A 21,618-nucleotide genomic window follows, 5' to 3' on the forward strand; every position below is an offset into this window, starting at 1 on the left:
AAGCTTTGACCAGCACTGTTGATGAGCGTCAGGAATCAATGTGGATTTTCCTTATCCCCGGCCCCTGCAGGTCTCCAGTTAGGTTTTCACGCTGCCCCATTCACACAGACTACTCCAAGGCTTCCTTTCCCCTCCCAGAACAAATCATGGCTGTGCTGAGGAGACGTCACTTTTTCTCCCAGCAGCTCGTCTCCTCCTTTCTCTCCTCCTTTTCCATCCCCAAGCCCCGAGAGCTGCGCTGTGGCCGGCGGCCGCTGAGCGGCAGCGCTGCCTGAGGAACAGCAGCTCCAGCAGGAGGAGGAAACCACCCAGCACTGATTTCCTCCCCGCTACCACTTCGTCACTCCTTGTCCACCCGAGGCATTGTGTCCGTTTTGCCACGCTCAGTGGGTTTTGTGCTTTTGGGGTTGGTGCCTGGGGTCGATCTAGGCTGCTGCCCGCCGCGGTGCCAGCTCTTGGATCAGTCGGGTGCTCACCGAGCCCCCTTTTCCTGTGCTGGGTGTTCCTACGTATCTAAAGCAGGTTTTCTCACCAATGTGGATTGTTTGGGGCTGGATCGTGTCCTCTTTATCCTGGTTTAACATAGAGGAAATCCCAGAAACAGCTCTGAAGGAGTTTGCCATGAGAGCGTGTCCGTGCTTACGCTGGGTTCCTGGAGCTCCTCCTGCACCCGCTTGTACCCGAGGTCGGTGTGGTGTTAAGGGAGCAGGGAGGAAGGCTGTGCTCGTGTTCTCCCTTTACCTCCTCTGCTTGGGAATTGCAGCCCTGTAACGAAACCAGCGCAGCACAGATTGGCCCTGAGCTGCTGTTCCGAGACTGATGCATTCACATCTGGTTTGGGGTAAAACTTGGCCGGTTTGAGGCCAGCCTGCGCTGTTGTGCGTCTGCAAGCAGGAAGGAGCAGGGAATCGAGCAGGGAGCGCAGCCACCGACATCCCCACATGTGCCATCAGGGACACAGGGACCCGTGTGGTGCTGCAGCAAAAGGATTTAATTCCCCAGCAGACGGGGAGCCGAGGAGAGCACCAGACCCTGCTCCACCACCGCTGAGAGCTGGAGGGCGGTGATGACAGCCTGGTGTTTGAGAGGAGCTTTTTTTTTTTTTTGCTTTTTTTTTTTTCCCCTCCCCTCTTTGCATTTTGCTCAGTCAGGACGTGGCTTCGTGTAACCTCCCCCAGCAGCAGCAGGCACGCAGGAATGCCGTGGGCAGCCGCTCACGGAGCCCTGTGCATCGGCTGATGTTTTCGTGGTGGCTCGTGGCGGTGCAAACAACAGCCTGCCTGTGGCCGAAAGGACACGAGGGCTGGCGGGGGGAAGTTCATTTCTCAGGGCTTTCTTCCCCCCTAATGCACGGGCTGGACCTCGGAGTTATTTTTAGGAGAGGGTGGAATGAAAAAAGAAAAAAGTTGAGGCTGTGTTTTAATACTTCAGCATCTGCGGCGAGGATCAGTGGAAGTGCTGGGGAAGGCTGGTTCCCATAAAACACTTCCTTGTACCTTCACTGGAGGCAGGGACAATGAACAAGGGCCGTTTAGGATCGGGGTGGCTGCGCTGCAAGGCAGCCCCAAGCACAGAGAGCCCCTGGGAACAAAGGATCCTCCTGAACCCAAACATGTTTGTGCTAATCCCGGCTGCTTCCTGGCGGCCGGCGAGAGGAAACGGAGCCACTACCTCTAACAGATGTACAGTGAGGAGATTACAGGGTGATTAAACACCCTCTCCATCACATCCTCCTCTCTGCTGTCCCAGCCCGGCGCGTTAATGGACTGTCCCAGGCCGCCTGCCAAGCCTGGGCAGATGTAACAGGCAGGAGATATTTAATCTCCGGCATCCGTGCCTGGTTTGGAGTTGCTCACGAGTGCCAAAGCTTCTCCAAACCGTCCTGGAAGTGCGAGCTGTGTGAGCTCTACCTGCCTGTTAGGCTGGCCCTGCCTGCGAGGAGGGCTGGGCTGGGGAAACGCAGTGAATTCACCCCCCTGGAAGGGATTAATTTCACCAAAAAGCTTTTGTTTTCATTAAAAATAAAACGTGCTTTCCCACATCGGGTGCCTCTGTATGACAGGGTTGGCTCACAGACAGCTGCAGGAGAAGCCGGATGGGATCTGGGGACAGGATTTGGTTTTGGAGGAGCGATGCGCTCCCCGGCTGTCAGCTCTGGGGGTGGGAAGGATGCGTCCCCCCTTTGTGCGCACCGAGGTGCTGCCTCATCTCGCGGCAGCCTTGTCGTGGTGCCAGGATTGCACAATAGAAATAATCCAGGGTGCTTGCAGAAATCAGCCGTCCTACCGCGTGTTTAGGTTAATTAATATGGAAATGGCAGAGTACATTTCTTCACCGAGCAAAAAGCTGCTGCTGAAATGAAAGAGCCCTCTGTGGAAGCGCTGTCGAGATGGAAATCGTCGTTGGGCGAGACGGGCAGAGCCCTCCCCGACAGAGCGGGTTTGGTTCAAGTAGGTGTAAAAATTCCAGAGGGCATTTTTGTGTTCTCAGGGAACGGCTGTGACCTGAGCTATGGCACTGGAGCAGCTGCCTTTGTCCGAGCCGTGCACTCAGACACTTTTTCCTCTCCTTTTTGTGCCGAGGGGTCCGACACCAGTTCCTGTAGCTGCTAACAATGGGCCGTTGTCTCGCTTACACCAAGAGTTGCATCGAGCTCTCAACGGCCCCTGCGTTGCCAAAATGTTCCCTTCTCTCTCCTGGAAGGGGGATGTCGAGGCCGGAGGCGTGCAGCAGGTGATGGTGGTAGCTCAAACCCCGGGGATGGTGGTGCTGAGCCCCAGGCAGGGCCAGGATTGTGCCATGAGCCCACCCGTGATGGCTCTCGCTGCGTGGAGCTCGCCGTGAGATGGCAAAACTGACACCTCCAGGTTCACCAAGTGCCAGCACATCTGGGAGCCTGCGAGGCTCTGTCCTTTCCATTTCTCCTCAGCTGTTAAGGAATCCGTTCCCCTGGGTGGAGGAGACAACTGTTTGGCAAACGGCAGCAGCCTCAGCTCCAGGGATTGTGTTGTTTTTAAATACCTGCGGCGTTCAAAACTGGGGTGGTGGCGGTGACCAAAGGCAAAGGGAAGGACTTGGTGTGAAGGAGAAGTGGCTCCATCTGCTCCAGAAGGGCATCGCTTCTACTTCGGCAGCAAAAGAGGCTCCTGGAGCTCAGTAATTGGGGATTGTAGGCTCCTGGCCGCAGCGTGTGCCAACCCTTCTGGCAGAAAGCTGTGAAATCTTTGTTGCTGGCGTGTGAAAGTGGTTGTGGGTAGCAGGGCCCCAGCGACTGGTTTTAACCCTTGATGTGTGCAAAAAAACATGAATCACTTCTGATCTTGGAGTGGCGTTTGGCTGGGTGTCGAATCAAAGGGGAGGGAGCTTCCTCGCCGAGGAGGCACCCGAAATGGTGCCAGATTGAACAGCTCGAACGGGAAAACGCAGCATAGGATGGGCGATTCCCAGGGATCACCAGAAACAAGGCACCTATAGCCCCTTAAAGCTTGGGCCTGCCTGCCCGAGGTGTGTTGGGATGGTGAGTGATGACAAAATGCTGTGCTGAGCTCCGGGACGTGGACACACGCTCGGCTCTCCTCCTCCAGCCCTGTGCCTGCGGTGTGCAAACACATCCAGCTCCCCAGCCGGGGCGAGGAGCCTTTCATTCCACAGATGAAAGCTGAAGCTCTTAAGCAGCTCCCAGCGAGCACAAATACAAACAAGTCAACGTTTTGCACTCCCCCTCCTAGGGGTGGCTTCCTTGGAAGCTTTGGGCTTCATCCTGTTTGGCTGATGAGCGATCAAAAGCGCGCTGCTGCCTGCGCCTGTCTTTAGGCAGAGGAGGCACCGAGAGCTGAGGAGAGCTTTTGGTTAGACTAATGAAGAGTTTCAGAGTCTTGGCTAATTCTTATCTATCCTATGAAGCTCCTTATTAAAGTAAAATGAAGGTAATGCACTCAAAAAGATGTCTCTGCAGTTGTCATCTCACTAGCTGTGCAACTAGAGCAGGGCAGGGCTGTCTCCAGGGACCTCCCTTGGTGTGGAGGGGAAGAGGATGCTTCACAGCCCTCTGGTTTTCCTGCCAGGGGGGAGAAAGCTGGATGTAAAAACCCGAGTCCCAGCCCTGAAGATGAAACAGTTGGATCGTGAAACGCGCGCCTCTTCCAAGTTTGATTTGGATGCTTTTTTAATCGTCCTCAAATTAAAGGAAAATCTCTTGTTTGACCCAAAACAAAATTATGTTTTCTTTGGACGGCCAGCTGAAAAAATCAACTGTGTTGCCAGTGTTAGTCCAAGCTCCCTTGCCAAGAGTGCCTCCACAGCTCTCTGCTCCGTGAGGCTTCACCAGCCTGAGCTGAGTCTTGGTGCCGAAGAGCTTACAAGAACAGGAGAGCTCAGTCGCTTGCTCTAAATTTAGTTCGGCTATTTTGGTTGAATTCGTAAATACTTTTTCATATGCCACCGCTGTTCTGTGGACACTTGTCCACATCCTGCCTTGTAAAACATTTACTCGCACAAGCTGCTCTAACCATTTCGTGAAGTTTTACAAAGCAAAATATAGACTGGCTTGTGAGGTGAGGCAGAGTTTTTGTTGCAACCGCAAAACAGCAGCAAGCTTTCCATCACAAGCTGAACCAAAAGCCCCTTGTATGCAGGGGAAAGATCTTGCTCAGGAAGCATAGGAGCTTGGTGACCTTTAGCATCGTGTTTTTGTTTCTGCAGTCTGCTCCTGGTTGACCTGGTGGCCATTCCTTGAGTTGGAGGTGAACTAGGATTTACAGACTCATTTTATACAGTCATAGATAGCTCCAGTTGCATTTTGTGCCTGGGTTCTTGTGCCTTGGAAACCCCTTGGCTCCTGTTATGGGTGGTTTCATTCTGGTCTCCAGTGTGGGACAGACCCGCGGACCTCTCTGAGGCCTTGTGCCTCGATGCAGAATTGCCAGCCCCATCCTCAGCTGAGAAGCTGCAATGTGGTGGGGGAAAAGATGGGAATTTTCCAATCCCCAGTGCTCTCAGTGGTGTGCTGGGTCTTCTCTTCCTTTAACACTTGCTGTCTTCTTCAGGAAACATGTCGGAAGTGCCAGGGGCTGTGGAAGGAGCACATGAACCTCACCTGCGAGCAGCTGGCTGAGAAGGATGACATCAAATACAGGACGTCCATGTAAGTAAAGGCCACAAACGAGCAAAAATAGGGGGCTGGGTAAAATTAATAATAATAATGGTGATGTGCAAGACAATAAACTGGCGTGGAGGGGGTAAGAAGGGTAAGAAACTGAGCTGTTCTTGTAAACACTGGAAGCCCTGAAGTCTTGCTGGGTGTCGTTACCTCCATCGGGGAGGTACTGGAGGCATCAAAGCTGAGGGGTCAGGAGGCTCCTAGGATGGGATTTCTTTCTGTGAAAGATACTTGGCAAGGGATGCAGGCGGTAATCTGAGAAGGTGGGAGAGTTGTCACCAGACCAGCCTGTTCCCCTGGCTAGCCCCATGTCTCGCAGGCTGGCACCTGGTCCTTCTCCGAGGTGAGAAACCCCCACTGCGTTGCTCCCATTCACTTGGGGGGAGAAGGGAGGTGTTGTGCTGAGCCAAAGCAGCATCCTGAGTCAAAGGAGCTTACCTTCTGAAAATCGAGACTGGTGACAACATGCTGAAGTGTGGCTTGCTCAGCTGCTGCTTTGTGGCTTTATGGAGGGATGTGTTTGCTCTCAGAAGTTTCTCTGTTTCTAACCACTCCGTCTGTAGGAATCTTTACAGAATCAAGTCACGTTTTGAAATGCTTGCGTGTAAATCTCAAGTGTTACCCCCAAAACCTTCTGAAGCCTGAGCTCTCTCGTTGCTACCATAGATAACAAAATCTGCTGGCTTTAGGAGACGAGCGAGGGCTGAGCCATGAAGCTGCATGTCTGTACAGTCAAAGGGGAATTGCCTGCGTTGCCCAATCCTTTCCTCTCTGATTCAGCGTGTCCGGTACGAGCAGAGTTTGGAGAGCTCCTCCGCTGGGAGCCTGAATGATTGCTGCTTGCTCATCTCACAGTCCATAACTTAGAACAAAATACTGTCCCAGATTTGATATGGTTTCTTTCTCTTGTCACTCCTTTCCCTGTAGGAAAGAGGGGCGAGAGGGAGGAGATACAAGTTGTCATGTCCCCAACAAGGAAAAAAAAAATCAGTTTCAAAACCTTTAGCAGATTGCTGCCGTAGATAGATGAATCTTACTGCACAATAAAAGCTTCCTTTTGAAGCCCTGCGTAAGGAAAGGGAAGCACAGCTGGAGTTCAGGCCAAACTTCCTGCTGGGCTCAAAGTTTCCAAAAAAAAAACCCTGCATCAGCAGCATCCTGTTGAGCAGAGGAGGGAAGAGCAGCTGCAGCTCGCAGAAATCAGTCTCAAATTGATTATTATTTTTTTTTCCTTCCTGTCTATTCTTAGAGCACCTCCTAATACCTGGGCACAGGTCGTGCTGGATATAACCACACGGGAGCTGGGGGTAGCTGAAATTCCCACCTCCAGCTGCTCCTTTTTCCACCTCGCCACTCGCTGCTTCTCCGGTTGTGCAGATGGAGCGATTTGTGGGGCTGTGCCTGCTTTGGTGCTGTGATCCTCCTCAAAAATACCTCTCTGTCATCTCCCAAACACATGTTGGCTTCGCAGGGCTGCTGGAGCAGCTGGGTGGAGGTGCTGGCTGGGGAAGATCTCTCCCTGCTTGGGTCAGCGCAGCCAAAGGACCGTGCCTCCTCGGTTGGTGCAGTCCCTTCCCTCTGCTGTCATCAGATTTCAGTTCTAGATGGCAAATTAAATTGTAACGTGATCTCCCGTGGTCAGAAAATGGGCCCTCAGGATGACAGCTTGTACTCTTAAGTCTTTTAATTAAATGACCGAGGCTTTGCTCCCTTTCGGTGCCAAAATAGCATCGCCGTGGGCTGAGCCTTTGCACTGGGGCGTGTTGCTGCCAGGCTGCCTCTTCGGGACGGGACCACGCGTTGTCCTGGATTCCACGCCTTGTTAGAAGCCTGTCTTTTGCACCTAAAGCAATAACCTCTGGAAGACTTATGTGGGGAATTTTACTGGGAAAGCCCAGTCTCAGTGGGGAAAGACGTGATTATCTTTCAGTTACTGATTTAAATTTAACGAAAACCAAATAAATCTGGAGCGTAGCAGCCAGCATTGAAAAAAAAAAAACGACATGGCCATGGCGACTTTGTAACCAGAGCAACAGCCAAACATAAAACTATTGAGCAGATGACAGCAAACAGTTTGCTTTTCCTGAACTTTTATCTCCTGGACCGTATTTCTTTGTGGCAGAGTCAGGAATCCTCATGCCCTTTGGTCCCTTGACTTACAGTTTAAATTCCTCCCGAGCCAGAGCCTGGCACCGCTGTGTTTTGGCTCGCATGGAAACCAGAATCGGGGCTGTAGCATGCAGTAAGTGATTGACTTTCCTTCACTTAATTTGTTCTTGAGTTGTCATGGGCTGGCTCCAAGTGGAGCTGAGCCCAGACCTCCTTGGAACGGCGATGGACTGTGGGGATAGCGTAGGAGGGGAGAGAAGGGGGAGAGGGGGTTAGAGCCGTGCTGGGATGGTGCAGCAGCAACTTCACCGCAGGCTGGTGAATGCAAACAGCCCGTCTCTAACTCTTCTCCCTCCCCTTGTGTTGCAGAGAAGAGAAGATGACAGCTGCCCGCATTAGAAAATGCCACAAGTGCGGGACTGGCCTCATTAAATCGGAGGGTTGCAACCGCATGTCCTGCCGCTGCGGCGCTCAGATGTGCTACCTCTGCCGGGCTGCCATTAACGGGTACGACCACTTCTGCCAGCACCCCCGCTCGCCCGGGGCTCCCTGCCAGGACTGTGCCAAGTGTTCTCTCTGGACAGATCCCACAGTAAGTAACGGAGGGCTTTTGTCCACGATTCGCACCCTGATTTCAATTACCGTCCCATGCCAGCGGGTTGAAATGCACGCGTTCCTCCAGAGGAAAACAGCCGGTCGGAGACAGCAAAACATTTCTTCTCCCAAGGCAGCTAAAAAACACACTGAAAGCCTCTCCATCAGCACAGACTTAATCTGACCGCGACTTGGAAGCAACTGGTGTTGCTTTAGGAAAAAAAACAGACAAGGGCTTTGGTTGGAAGTGCTCTGAGCGCCGTTCTGGGGAGCGGACTTGTGAAAAGAGCTGGTGGGCAGCGTGTGCTGGCAGCAGGGCACAGCAGCAGGCATTGGGATTACTGGAACTGGCTCCTGCCTTTTGCAGCTGAGTTGCTTTTTGGTACAGCTCTGCATCTGCTGTCTTGCTGGTGCCCAATAGCTTTCCCTGTCCGCTCAGATGACTCTGTGAGTCCTTTCGCAGAGACAGAGCTGCTGAGAAAAGTGCCTGTGAGCCAAAGGTCCCGAGCTGCAGTTGTGTCCGTTCTCACGGCTGTTGTCAACAGCTGCAGGGGAGGAACTGCAATAGGGACTGGGCCGTAAGGGGAGCTGTAGTAACTTAAAACTTCACACTGTAATGCGTCTTGTAGCTGCAGCAAGCATGGGATGGTGCTTTCACACAGCATTTCTGTAAAGGTTGTCTGTAGCAGAAATCTGGAAGGGAGTGTAGGCTGGAGCAGGAGCTGAATTTCCTGATTTCAGCAAAGTAGCAGAGCATTGTGGACGTGGATCTGCCTGCGCAGGGCCTGTCTGAGCCTCAGTTGTTCCAACACTTCTTTGTCTCAGGATGCTGCGGCTTGCCAGGCTGCTCCCAGCATATCTTGCAGGAAAAGCACACAGTCCTGCACGGGTGTGGAGCAAAGCCACTCAAAATGACTCCCTTCTTCCTAGAAGTGTAAGATTCCTAGTCTTCTGCTTGCCTGTCTTTGTTCTCTGCCTTACCCTGTCACTGAGAGGTGCTAAACTAAGCAGACACCTGCTTCCAGGCACCCCTTAGCCCCACATTTTGGACACCTGGCTCTGCAGTCCCTGCAGTCCTGTCCCCCTTTTCCCTGGTTTCCTCTGCGATGCGATTCGGCAGCGCTGGAGTCCTTTGTTCCCGTCAGGCTGCTGATTGTGCTCAGTAATGGCATTTGTTCTGAGCCAGAGAAAACATGAGGCCTCTCAAAAAGCTCATACTGTACTTTAAAATAAATAAATAAGCAAGCAGCACAAAGAGGGCACTGTCACCGGCCCCTTTCCAGCTCTCTAATTAACCAATGTTGTGGCAAAGGAAAATTTCCCACCGTCAGCAGAGAGCTGGCACTGCCTCCTTTTTTTCTGGATGACAGAGCAGTGGTGGTCTGGGGAGTTGACGTGGGGTGACTGTCCTCGCTGCGGTGCAAAGAATAACAGGAAGCTCTGCTGTTGGCTTCTAAGCATAAAATCATCGGTACCTGTTTGCATCACCCTCCTTGCAAGGGGCTCAGTGCCATGAATGTGTAGTCCCACCTGGGAGATCTGTGTTCTCCTGTGGGACACGTGAGAGGAGTTAATGTGGTAGGTATGAGGAGTGGGAGCAAGTTTGAACCTTGACATGGGGATATGGAAGAGCAAAATGCCACTGTAGTGTCCGTCCTTTGTCAGGGATGATGCGTCTCCGAGGGTTTAACCCCACCCCAGCTCTGTTGGCTGCTATGTGGCCATTTTCTAACGTGTTTCTCGCATTTTTTTTCTGGTTTTGCTCAATCTTTTGTATTCTGTTGAAGTCGGTAGATGGCTAGTGCTATCAGCGTGGGAAGAGAGTATCTCCTGTGGGTCTGCGTGTGTTTGCAGCCTTGCTGTGCACACGTGCAGAGAAGACAAGGCTGGGGCAGCTGTGGAATTTGCAGCCATTGCTCAGGAGCTTCCACTTGTCTCCCTGCATTAAGCTCTGCTGCAAAACGGGGAGGGCACACATGTGCCACCAAAGCGTGGCTGTTAGAGGGTGACAGGACATTGTTCTGATTTCTGATGTGTTCATGTACACCCCGCCTAGACCAGTCTCCCTGGCAGAGCAGTGGCATGGTTGCAGTGCTGTTGTCTTGTCAGTTTGTGTTTCACGGGTGCAGGTTTTAGCTTTCTGTCAGACCTGGGTAATTTCACACTTCTGTGAAGAATCTGGTTTGTATCTAACTCCCCATTATTTAAGGCAAAATTTGGGTTTCATTAAAATGGGGAGGCTTTGTTCCTTTCCAAATGTTTAACGTTTTCTCAGTCTAAAATGATCCTTGAGAAGGGATAAATCAACCTTTTCATTAGCTTGGCTTAAAAAACCTATTAAAGACATTTAATTAGGATGTATTAGAGACATTCTTCTAGGAACTGCAGCATCTGTTAGTCTTTGTCTCAAATGATCTTGGGAGAATAAAGCAGACACTTCAAAATTCCCCATAATAAAAGGTTAGTTCCTATGTTGTAATCAGCCTTGAGTCTAAATTAGAGGTCTAAGTGCAGTATTTGCTGGCTCAGAGACAAGCTGCAAGCAGGCTGTGGTCAGCGGCTTCCAGGGTAGCAGGCAGTAATCGCTTAATCGCTGCGTTTCTGCTACAGCTTATCGTGCCCTGCACCTCTGCAGGACACAAGCACGTGCCAGGCACTCTTGCCAGCAAGCTGCTCGGCCAAAAGTCCCGCTGCACGTGTTCTGCAGCCCATGCTAGCCTGGGCTCGGCTTGCTTGCCGAGGCATTGCTGCTTGCACGAGAGGCTGATGCAATAATGGACAAAGCAAAGGATGGAGCTGTGAGGACTGATTCTGCAAAGAGCAAGCTCAGGGGCTGAGCACTCCCTGGTTTCTGAGTATCTGTAGCAAACCTGAGGCTGTGTGCACGGTGCTGTGTGCAGTGTAGGTGGTTTGTACTAACCCCACGGTGCAGTGTGACTAACGCGTTTTGACTGCTTCGATAAACCAGGTTCTGCTCTCCTATGTGTTATTTTTAATGCAATACTTACCTTCAGACTCTCAGTAATACTGCATAGCAGGTTTTTTTTTTTTTTTTTTTTTTTTACTTTAAGATGTTTTCAGTAACTCCTAAAACGCTCCCAAGCACCCCTCATTAAAGTTCAAAGCAGAGGACTAATCATTTTAAGGTGTTCGCAATTAACCCTTTCTCTAGTATTATAACCAGAAGATGTTGAGTGAGGACTATGTAAAAATTAAAATACGTTAGGGAATTGCATGAAATGCCTACACAGCACTGACCCTAGCGTTTGGGGGGACAAAAGCTTGGAGTGTTGGGGGGACAACTCCCCCAAATTTAGCTCCGAAACGCCCTAATTGCAAGCACAAGCTTACTTCGCGGTAGCGATGGCTTTCTGTGGATACGGCATGTCTGCTGCTGAAAGAATCCTGCATTTCTTAGGCACCAGTGTGTGCTTGGTCCCCGTGCTGGCCCCCCTTTTTCCTGCAGCACTGCCTGAGCCCCGCTGGAGTCCCAACACAGGCGGCTTTCATCCCCCTCCCTGCTGCACGGAGCAAGGCGCAGCAGACAGCCCGCGCCTGTTCTTGCTCAGGCTCTCCGCGGCTGATCTGGGAATGATTTGAAACAAAACCCCTTAGTCCTTTTGGAAGCCTCCGTCGTGAAAATGGTTTCGAGTTTATTGGGAACGGCTGCGGCCACACATACGTGGAAAAAAAGAAAGCAGTGAAAAGCCAGGAAGGGGGAGGCGATGGCGGCCGACGCGCCTCCAGCCCCTCTGCAGGGCTAGGCAGTCAGCAGGTCTCCTGTTTTCTCCCTTTCAGGAGGCAGGCAGCCCTTTCCCCGTGACACTTAATAATTAAAGAAGATAACGAGGAGCACAATAGATAACAGCAGAGCTTTCAAAAGCTTTGCCGGGGCACTTTTGTTCCAGGCAGAGGAGGTTTCACTTGGGGGCTCATCCCTCGCAGAGCTATGGCTGCTGCGTCCCCTTCTCCCCTCAGCCTCATTGTGGCATTGAGAGGCCTTTGGCTTAGCAGCCCAGCTCCTGATTTAACCCATCCACAACCCAGCAGAGCCCAGCCATCCTTTCTGATCGTCTCCACGCCCTCTGTATTTAGGTTCAGCAGGAGATGGTGGAAATCAGGAGCCCTCGGGGCCTGTCACAGGCCTCAGGCCGGTGAGCGGCCTGCTGTCAGGCAGCATCTTGCTCCCTGTTTGGGGGCAAAGCTCCGTCCTGTCTTCTCAATTAACGTGTCGATGCTATTAATAACCTCATTCTCTCTCTGCAGCGTTTGCTGATAAGGAGGGGGGATCGCATCTCCTAGATCCTTTGCGCTCTGCCTTGGCCACCTCCCTTCTCCCGTGATGCAGCGGAGCACGGGGAAGGGCCGCGCTGTCGCGTTGCCCTGCATTTTCTCTCTCACAAAACAGCCCGTTTACCTCCTCCTTGCTCAGAAACACACAGGCCGGTCATGCTGAGAGCCCCCTGGGGCGTGGGGGGTTGCTTTTTTCTTTTTCTGTCTTTATTTTTGCTGCAGGCGAGGCAGCTGACAGGAAGATGACTGTTAACTTGACAGGATAAACCCCTCCGATCCACGCGGCCTGTGAACAGGCTATTAAAATTATAATCTAATCCTTTATTCAGGGTCTTGATCCCACTCAGGAAAAGGGACACAAGAGGCTTTTAAAATTGTGTTGGAGACTCCACCCCATCAGATGACATTAGATGGTTTCTTACCACAGCAACCAGCCGTAAGTGCTGTAATGAAAACTTAATTTTCGGTGCGGATGCTTTGCCCCTAAATGAATCTGTCATCCCTCTCCAATTACGGTGCGATCAGAAAACAGCCTTTGCTTCTCAAAAATTAGAGGTGTATTGCAAAAATACCACTGTTGTGTTTGTTGTATATTTGCAGCCCTGAGACTTACTTGTTACTTCTATGACGGTGCAGGATGTAGTAGCCAGAACTTGCGGCCTCAGCTTTTCTTCAAAATAGCCTAAAACTATCTTAATGTGCACATATCCCTGTTTTCTCTTTTGTTCCAGCTGGATCTTTCCTAAACGCTGCATGTATTGAACTGTGCTGAGCCAAATGTAACGTCAGGTTCTGATTTGAAGTAGGAAGGTGCATATTGTGCAGTGTATTTTTGTTCTCTTTATATTAATGGATACCAGTTTTTCAGAAATACTGATGCAAAAAGGCTCTAAGCCAACGCTTGGTATGTGGGCTTAAGTATAAATGCTTCTCTAAAGTGTATCCTAGCGTTGGGAGGTTAGCAGCAGAGAAGCAGCAAAGCTGCTAACTTATTTTCTCAGATGTGGCTTGTTATGCCTCTGCTCTGGTGGACAGCCACAGAACTAGTCCAGAACTAGTTATCCTCACCCAGGTCTGTATTTGTCCCCCCATGAGTCTGCAGTCAGCAGATTTTTTGCCCCAAAGGCGTGCTGCAGGGTTTGCCCCCTCTTCAAGATGAAGAGGGGACAGGGCTGAGCAGGGCTCTCCAGCAGTTGTGTTTGAGGCGATGTGTTTTGCATTACCCTTACGAGACAGACCTCATTTTTGGAGGTCTGGCAGATGGGGTTTGCAGTTAGGCATTTGCCCCGTGCTCTGGGAGCTGCAGTAATTGGAGTCAGCAGCACCCGGGGGTGCCTGCAGCTGGCTCGCCTGCCCGGGGCAGATGGCTTTGTCGATCTGTCATTAGTGCAGAGGTCAGCTGCAGTTTAAACCGGGGGTCAAGCAGCCCTAGCTGCTGGAGGGTCTTGTGAAGTTGTGCTCTTGATGTGTCCAATTCCCCAGACTTCTGCAGGGCTGACTTCATCAACAGAAGGGGATGGTGCAGCCTGGCTCTGGGACGTGATGGACACTGTTAGCATCTGAGCTGCGCTCTCCATGGCAGCAGGATGGTAGTGCCTGGAAAGGACCAGTTTGGAGGGTTACTTCTGGATTTAGACTGCAGCAAAAGCTTTGGTTAGAAAGGACTTTTGCATATTTCTAGGCTTGAAGGGGAGATTTTTACCTTTATGCAAGGGAAGGATATAGGAGATAGCTGTGTTCAGTTGTGCTTAAAATACCAGCATCTTTCCTGTCACATAACTTTAACTTTAAAAAAAAAAAAAGCAAGTGGCAATAAGATAGGAGAGGTGCCTTTCTCACTTTCAATGGCACAGAAAAACAATATTTTGGGAACAAATCAAAGTGAGGTCTTGAAGCTTTGGGGCCACCCCCGGAGAGCAGCACGGGATGCCTGGTTGCCTGTTGTGGAGCACGCCCAGGTCTCGTGTTGCTTTCTAGCCAGGGAGTGCTGCAATCTGATACTTGGAGGTAATCAGAAGTTCTGCATAGGCTCAGAAGAGCCATTCTTCAGCACTTTTTATGGAGATAGATAGGCTGTAATTAACAGCCTGTGGAAGCAGCCTGCTTGGAGAAAAAAAAAAAAAAAACTTGCCGGAGAATCTTAATTTTAACCATTGACTCAAAGAATAATCAAAGGGAGGGAAGTACTGACTTTGATGGCTTTCTGCAGATTAAGATAACTTTGGTCTCCCAGGGAAACCTTATCTGGTAGCAGGAGGAGGGCACATCCCAGCTTCCCAGGCACTGCTGCTAGACATGTGCAGGACAGTGAGATGGGGAGGCCAACTAGACCTAATATCATTTCAGTGTAGATACACACAGAGCATATCTTGAATTTAGTCCCAGAGCACTATTCAAAATAGAGGATATTTTCCACGTTAAGAGTGCTCAGGAAGAAATTTATGGGTTTTGGCCAGTGCTGGAAGTAGGATGAACAAAGCGAAGCAGCCTTGCGCCTTGTGGGGTGTGCGGAGTGTGGAATTTCCCTCCTGCTCCACTGTTAGCACTTGCAAATGAACTGCTGAAGCAAACCAAATGCTCCTTCGGATGCAGGTAGGCCCGGAGGGGCTGGGGGCTGGTGCAGGTGTTCTGTGTCATCCAGCAGCTCCCGTTCTTGGCCTTCTTCCCCAATCACTAACACGAGAGCGCAAACACTGTCGGAGATGTTTAGCTTTTCTCATTTGTTTTCTGGCCGTGCCAGGCCGTGTTTCATCCCAAAGGACACACAGCAGCAGCGAATGCAGCCTGCAGAGGCCAGGAGGACCTCTCGCTGCCACTAGTGCATCTGCTGCCTGGCACTACGAGGGAGCTGTCTCGTTAGACCCTTGGTGGGATCTTGATTACCCTGATGGCCGTGGCACGCTGCGGTGCAATGAAGAAAATCATTTTTCACCTTTCTTGCACGTGGACAATTGATGCTGAAACACAAATCAGATTGGCTTCAGGCTAACACTGGGGTGGCTCTGAGCAAAACCTGGGAGCTGCCTGGTCCCTAGGGGCTGCTGGTGCCCGTGGCTGTCCCTCCAGGCACGCCTGTCTTCTGCTTCAGGAGTTGCACGGTCTTCTTCCAAGACTTTATTCATCATGCTCCCTTGATTTAATAAAAAGGAGGTGTAAATGTCAGCTCCCTGCAGCCACCTGAGGCTTTACTACACTGCTTGGTCTGGCTGCTGCTATTTTGGGTGGAGAAGAGCAAGGAGCAGAAGGATGCTTTCAGCTTCTAGCTGCTCCTGTGTTTTCGTTGAGCAGTGGGTCTGAATATTCTTGTCTGAATATTCTTGCTATAACGTCTAGCTAGACATTAAACGTATGGTGATTTATGTCCTCCTCAAAGTTACAGATAAGATCTAAATGGCCTCGTTAGAGCACATTTAGCTGGTGGAGCCAGGATTTAAGCTGTGTTAATTCCAGCTGTTGGGCCAAAAACTCAAGAAGTGCTAGCATAGTGTAAATATTTAATAGCCTATTGCCATTTAAAAGATTAACAGCTCTCCAGCAACTCTTGGGCTGGGCGGAGCTGGGTTGCAGTTCTCTGGTTTCTATCAAGTCGATGAATTTTAGCACTGAACTCCCTGGAAAGCTGATCTAAACTTCGTAGTCATACTCTGTAGAGTAGGCTTGGCTCCGTGCAAGTGATTTGTGCTGCAGTCCCCTATCGCAGCCTTGCTTTTGACTGGATCATCCCCAAACGAGGACGATTCAGCTGAATTTGCCTCTTCCTATACAAACACCTGGCGAAAAGAAAAGCAGCACTGGGAGAGGAGGAAGCTGCTGCAGCAGGAATTAGCCCACTGACTCTTTATATTCCTGTGGTTTCTAGGAAGATGACGAGAAGATAATTCAGGAGATTCAGAAAGAGGCTGAAGAGGAACAAAGGAAGAAGAACGGGGGTAAGTCACAAGCTTTATCTGTGCTTTGCTATCAGACTGAGGACGATCGGAGAGCCTGGGGTTCCCAGCTCTGGTTTTCTTGGCTTCTTCCACAGCCTGGCTGCCTGCAAGCTGCACTGGGCATTGCTGCTCAGCACCAACCAGCACCAAAACCTTGCTCTAGAGGTGTGCCAGCCATCCCCCTGCTCCTGCTGGCAGCCCCTCGAGCTTTAAAGCTTGCAGGCTGTAGCTGGGACCATGGGGAGCCAGGAGGCTTGTGTGTGCAGTGATGTCTCCTCTCTGCTCGGCAAAGCAGCTGACCAGGCTCAGTGGGTTTTGTTTGTAGGATGACCGCTTCTTTTCCTTCCTCCCTCTGCAGAGAACAGCTTCAAGCGGATCGGCCCTCCCGTGGAAAAGCCCATGGAGAAAATCCAGAGAATCGAGGTCATCCCCAGGCCCGTTCCTCAGAACCTCCACCAACCCCGGATGCCTCCGTACCCCTTCGTGCACCCCCCCTTCCCTCTCCCTCCCGTCCGTCCCATGTACAATAACATCCCCCTCAACATAGGCCCCATCCCCGCCCCCTACGTGCCCCCGCTGCCTAACATGAGGGTGAACTACGATTTTCCCCAGATCAACGTTCAGCTGGAGCACAACTTGCCTATGCACTTTGGCCCTCAGCCCCGACACCGGTTCTGACCCGGTTCCAATAGCATCTGACACAGAGTCACCGCGGGGCAAAGCCACCCCGGTAACGTTCCCCCCCGGTCCTGCTTCAGCCCCCTGGGTTAGCCAGCTGCGAGGGGAGCTGCTGTGACTCACGTGTCCCTGCACTACACCCCACCCTGGTCGTGGCTTCTCCGGACTTTTTGCAATTAAAACATTTCAGCCTGTGCCGCAGCGGGGCTCGGTGCTGCATTTCCAAGGATTTCTTCCCGTGTTGAGAGTCCAGGTTGGTTTTGTTGGTTGGTTGGTTGGTTTGTTTGGCGAGGGCCGTTCAGACAGCTGTTGGGAGGGAAAGTGAGACGTGTGGAGCACAGGGATGCAAGCGTGCCTCGGGAGTTTTCCAAAAATCCAACCTTCCTGCTGGCCAGAGCAGCTGCAACAAGCCTGAGTCTTGGGGGAAGGAAGGAGAGACTTGGCACCTGAGTAAGACCTTCAGGATCAAGATAACAGAACTCAGCCGCCCCAGCCCAAAGCAGGGTTTCCCGTTTTCTCCAGCATCCCTGTAATCTGCTAACACCTCCCAGCAGAAATAAATTGTTCAAACCCAAGCAGACGTAGTGTGTTCAGCATTTCTCGCTCTGCAAGAGGAGTGAGGGGATGCGGCAGCCACCTCGTTGCTCAGATCTTGGTGGGCAGCCCCAGAGCCACGTTCCTGTCTCAGGGCTTTCCGAAACAGCAGGAGACTCCCTACCCTGATCTTTGGGAACTGAGCTTGCCCCCTGCCAAGGGCTCAGGTGTTTTCCCCAAGCGTGGCCTTGGCTTTGCTGTTATCCAGGCACCCCAAACACCCTTCTGCACTTGGGGGAAGCACTCAGAGCCAAAGCCAGCTCCCTCATCTCCAAGACTGCTGGGGCAGACACGTGTTTTGGTGCACAGGAGTGGTGTGTGCTGTGTGCTCTTGCACAAAACGAGGGAGTACCCGTGTAGGTCTGCGAGCCTGGAGCCCCCCTTAGCTGAAATCCCTGCAAGCCCGCAGGCAGCAGCCTCGTGCTGTCGGGAGCTGGCTGCTTCCGAAACATTTAACTCCCAAAAACTTAAATTGCAGTTTAATTGGCTTCAGAAGGGCGTGTTAAAAGGCAAACATGAGCATCGCCGGGCTCAGGAGGCGAGGATTTAGGGGAAGCAGAGCTGTGTAAGGAGCAGGGGTTGTGATGGCTGCCTGAGCTTGTCAGCGGGGTGTGTGAGGAGCCTTGGTGCAAAGCCCTTTCCCCAGACCTTGGCTGTACTGTCTGGGACCCCTATAAAAAAAAAAAAATGCTTGGAGGGAGAAAGCCTCTTCCCAGAAGTTCTGGGCTTGTTTTGGTTTTTGGTTTGTTTTTTTACCAGTCCGGTTGCGCAGTTGTTCCTGAGTTTTGATCCGTGCTGCATCCTGCTCCTTCCTGCTGAGAGCCAGCTCGCTGCACTTCCCTGCTGGTTTCCTCCCGCTGTGTTTTAGCATCCAGGTGTCTTTTGCCTGTGTTTTTTTTTTGTTCAGGTAAAACTCCCCTGCCTCTGCCTCTTGACTCCTGTCAAGCCTTCCCTGGCACAGCATCTCCTCGGCGCTGTGCTGGCAGCGGGAGCTCCCAGAGAGAGGCCTGGGACAGCAGCTCCAGGTGGCAGGAGAAGGTTTCCCCACCAGCCGTGGGGCTGTGGCCTTGGGAGGGTTTCACAGCGGGCAATTCCCTGCCTTTTGGAGCTGAATCAGCATTTTCCCTGCTTTCAGGTGTTTCCTATGGTTTGAAATACATCCTGCGAAGCGTTGCGTGTTCCTCGGTGCCATGTTCTGTCTAGCGTTAATAACCAAGTGGTATTCACTTGCTGCTATCTTTTTTTTTTTTTAATTTTTCTCTCTTAATGTATTTCTGGAGGTAGCCACGGGGTTGCGGTGGCTTCCCCACTCTCGTCAGGATTTTAGCCAGGTTTAAATCCACCAAACGCTGCCCTTCCCAGCACCATCGGGCACTCAGAGAATCGACCCAGTTCAGACGAAGCGCGGGTGGCTGCCCGTCGCAGAAAGGGAACCTTGTTTTTTTTAGTAGCTGAGATCTTTTGGGCTTGAGGGCTGCCTTAGGTGAGGTTTAGATGACCCACGGGAGCTGGGGACACCTCCGCGGGGCCGTGGCAGCTCCTGGTGCTGCCCTGGATCAACGCTCAGGCTGCTGGCAGAGGGGCAGGGAGGAAGGGAAAGGCTGGAGCCCCGCAGAACCACGAGCTGCTTTGTGTCCGAGAGGAGAAATCGGTGCTGGGGAGGTGCCTGGCGGTGTGTGTGGCTGCTTCTCCCACCGAGAAAACCCCCAGACCACTGAAAATGCATCCGCAGCCGAACCGTGTGGCTGCTCCTTCCCTCCAACCCGCGTGGCTTCCAGCAGCTGTGCTTTCCGATAGCGTTTTGGGTCTGTTCTTGGTTTTTACTTTAAAAAAACAAAACAAAACAAAACAAAAATGATTGCACAACCCACAGAAATCCCCGCTCGGGGCCCTCCAGTTTGGCGCCCCGTTTCCCTCCCGCCCTGCCCTGGGTTATTTGGGGCGGCGGGGGGGTCGCTGTGCCCAGGTTGCTCCCCTCCAGGTACTCGTTATGGTTAATTGCAGTGTCCCGTTTTACTTGCCTTAAAGGTGGAGAGAGAAACTTAGTATTTGCACTTAGCAAAACGTTATATTAAAAGAAAGAAAACCCTGTAAAGATGTGCATGTTCTGCAACTTTGTATAACGATAGCCGAAAACAAATAGGTGTTTTATTAAAAAATAAAAACAAATTAAAAAAAAAAATATTTTTCTTTACCTTCCGGTAGTAAACCATTCTAATATTCCGTGTGTAAAAAGTTTCCTGTATTATATTGTAATTTGAATTTTTTTGTAAATAAATTTGTGCACTCTGGCTTTCACCTCCGTGCTGTGGTTGCAGCGGGAGCCTCGGCCCCGCCGCGGGACGGTGGGGATGGGACTTTTTTGGCCCCTTTTTGGGGCTGAGCGGGGTGGGGGGGTTGCAGGGCAGAGCCCCCCGCCCCTCCTGCGGGAGCCCTGATGCCTTCCAGCCGCTGCCGAGAGAGGAACGGAACAGAAAATGGTTTCCAGTCGCTCCTGTAAATGGAAACCAGGAGGTGTGAGCAGCGCTGCGCCAGGCTTCGGGGACTTCCCCCTTGCAGGAGCAGCGGTGGAGGCAGGCTGCGGGGCTCCGGCTTCCTTTGGCTCAGCAGCAAAAGGAAAAAGGAGACGGCTGCTGGCAGCTCGGGGACGGGGGGGAGACAGCGCCGGGGGGGCTCCTCTGCTCTCCGTGGTGCAGCGAGGGTCCCGACATGGGAGCGGTGGCCGCCGTGCAGGAAGGGATCAGTGCTTGCTTTGTGTCGTGGAGGGGGGAGGTGAACTGAAGTTAGATTTGGGTTAAAACCCCTGTTTCCAGGGATTTGGCAGCCCCCCACCAGCCGGCTGTGGGGCAGGGGGAGAGGGGCCGGGAGGGAGGCGCTGGGTGCCCGTGGCGTGGCCGGGAAGCTGAGCAGAGCGAGATGCTCGGCGCTTCCTGCACAGCATTCTGCTTTATTTTCCCCCTGTTTACAGCAGCAGCCCGACATCCTTCCTTTGTTCAGCCCTCGCTGCCCTGCTCCAGTGCTTCTTCAAAGCTCAGGTCCCTCCTGGGCTGTGCTGCAGCTCCAGCTCTGCTCCTAGCAAACCAGCTTCACCTTTAAAAGCTGAGCAAGCGGCTGCCGGGGCTGGGCTGGGGGCACATCCTGCTGCCCCGGCTCATCCGCCTGCACGCAGTGTTTGGGCTGGGCTGGGCTGCAAATGCATTTTGGTTTTTCCTTCTTTTTTTTTTTCTCTTTTTTTCCTTTTTTTTTCCCCCTGTCACCAAGCAGAGCAGCAGCTTTGCCTCCCAGGGTGGCTGCAGGAGCATCCCTCGTGAGCACCTCGAGGGCGCACGTGGGCTTTTGGGGGCTTGGGACTGCCCCGAGCATCTTGAAACGTGGCCTGGGCTCTGGCCAGCTTTGCTTTTAAGCCTGCTCGCTGGCAGCAAGCCTTCACTTCCCACCACGCCACCCACGATCCTCAGAGCCAGCTCCATCTCTGGGACGCTCTCTGGCCAGCCCCCAAATTCTCTCAAGCCTCTGTGCTTCGAGTGCCCCGGGCTCAGCCCCGATGCTCCTCGGTCGCTGTCCCCAAACCCAGCCATCCCCACAGCCCCCCGACAGACCACGCGGCACCGCTCGTGTCCGAATGCAGGTTTTTTTTTTTATTATTCATTTTTCTCCATTTGAAGCTAGTTTTCTTTTAAGTTATACAAATGGCACTTACAAAAAAAATAATAATAAACAAAAAAAATTAAAAAAAAAAAAAAAAAAAACGAACGAACCCCAAACTTAAATTTCAGAGTGAGATGTTTTCGGAGAGTCACAACACCCGAGGAGAGGAGACGGGGAGGGGGGGGAGGAGATGTCGACCTAGTGTCACAGGGGAGAAGCCGGAGCAGGGGAGGGGGGGACACGGATTGATCTGCCACTGGGGCCGGGGAGGAGGGGACGCGGCGGGTGTGAAGGCCAGCGAAGAGTGAGTGCCAAGTCCCGGGGTCGCTCGGGGCTTCATCAAGACACTTGGTTCCTTCGAGAGGCGCCCTCGGCCCCGGGCGGGCGCGTTTTCCAGGGCGCTGGCTGGGAGAGCCGAAATAGGGCCCCGGCGGGGACCCCGTGGTGGCGAGGGACCCGTCTGCGAGCTGTCCCCTCGCTGGGACGGGCCGGTCGCTCTCCGAGCTGAGAGTTTAGCACCAAGCTCCCGCGGAGGCTGCCCCTCGGACAGGTTTTAAGGCTGGCGAGCCCCGAGCTTGCGGCAGGCGCCGGCCTCGTCTTGGCACAGCGGCGGCG

The 21,618-nt window shown here is 52.4% G+C and overlaps 1 protein-coding gene across 1 annotated transcript in view; it reads left to right on the forward strand.

Annotated features, from left to right (window-relative positions):
* Positions 1-19,653, forward strand: part of RNF216 (ring finger protein 216) — a 62,230-nt gene extending 42,577 nt beyond the window's left edge. The window contains exons 13-16 of the mRNA XM_032197717.1: positions 5,046-5,143; positions 7,637-7,859; positions 16,014-16,083; positions 16,442-19,653. Of these exons, the coding sequence (XP_032053608.1) occupies positions 5,046-5,143; positions 7,637-7,859; positions 16,014-16,083; positions 16,442-16,761 (711 nt within the window). The 3' untranslated portion in view covers positions 16,762-19,653. The remainder of the gene's footprint in view (positions 1-5,045; positions 5,144-7,636; positions 7,860-16,013; positions 16,084-16,441) is intronic.
* Positions 19,654-21,618: the final 1,965 nt, after the last annotated feature.

Source organism: Aythya fuligula, chromosome 15, assembly GCF_009819795.1.
Source record: "Aythya fuligula isolate bAytFul2 chromosome 15, bAytFul2.pri, whole genome shotgun sequence".
NCBI classification, from domain to species: Eukaryota; Metazoa; Chordata; class Aves; order Anseriformes; family Anatidae; genus Aythya; species Aythya fuligula.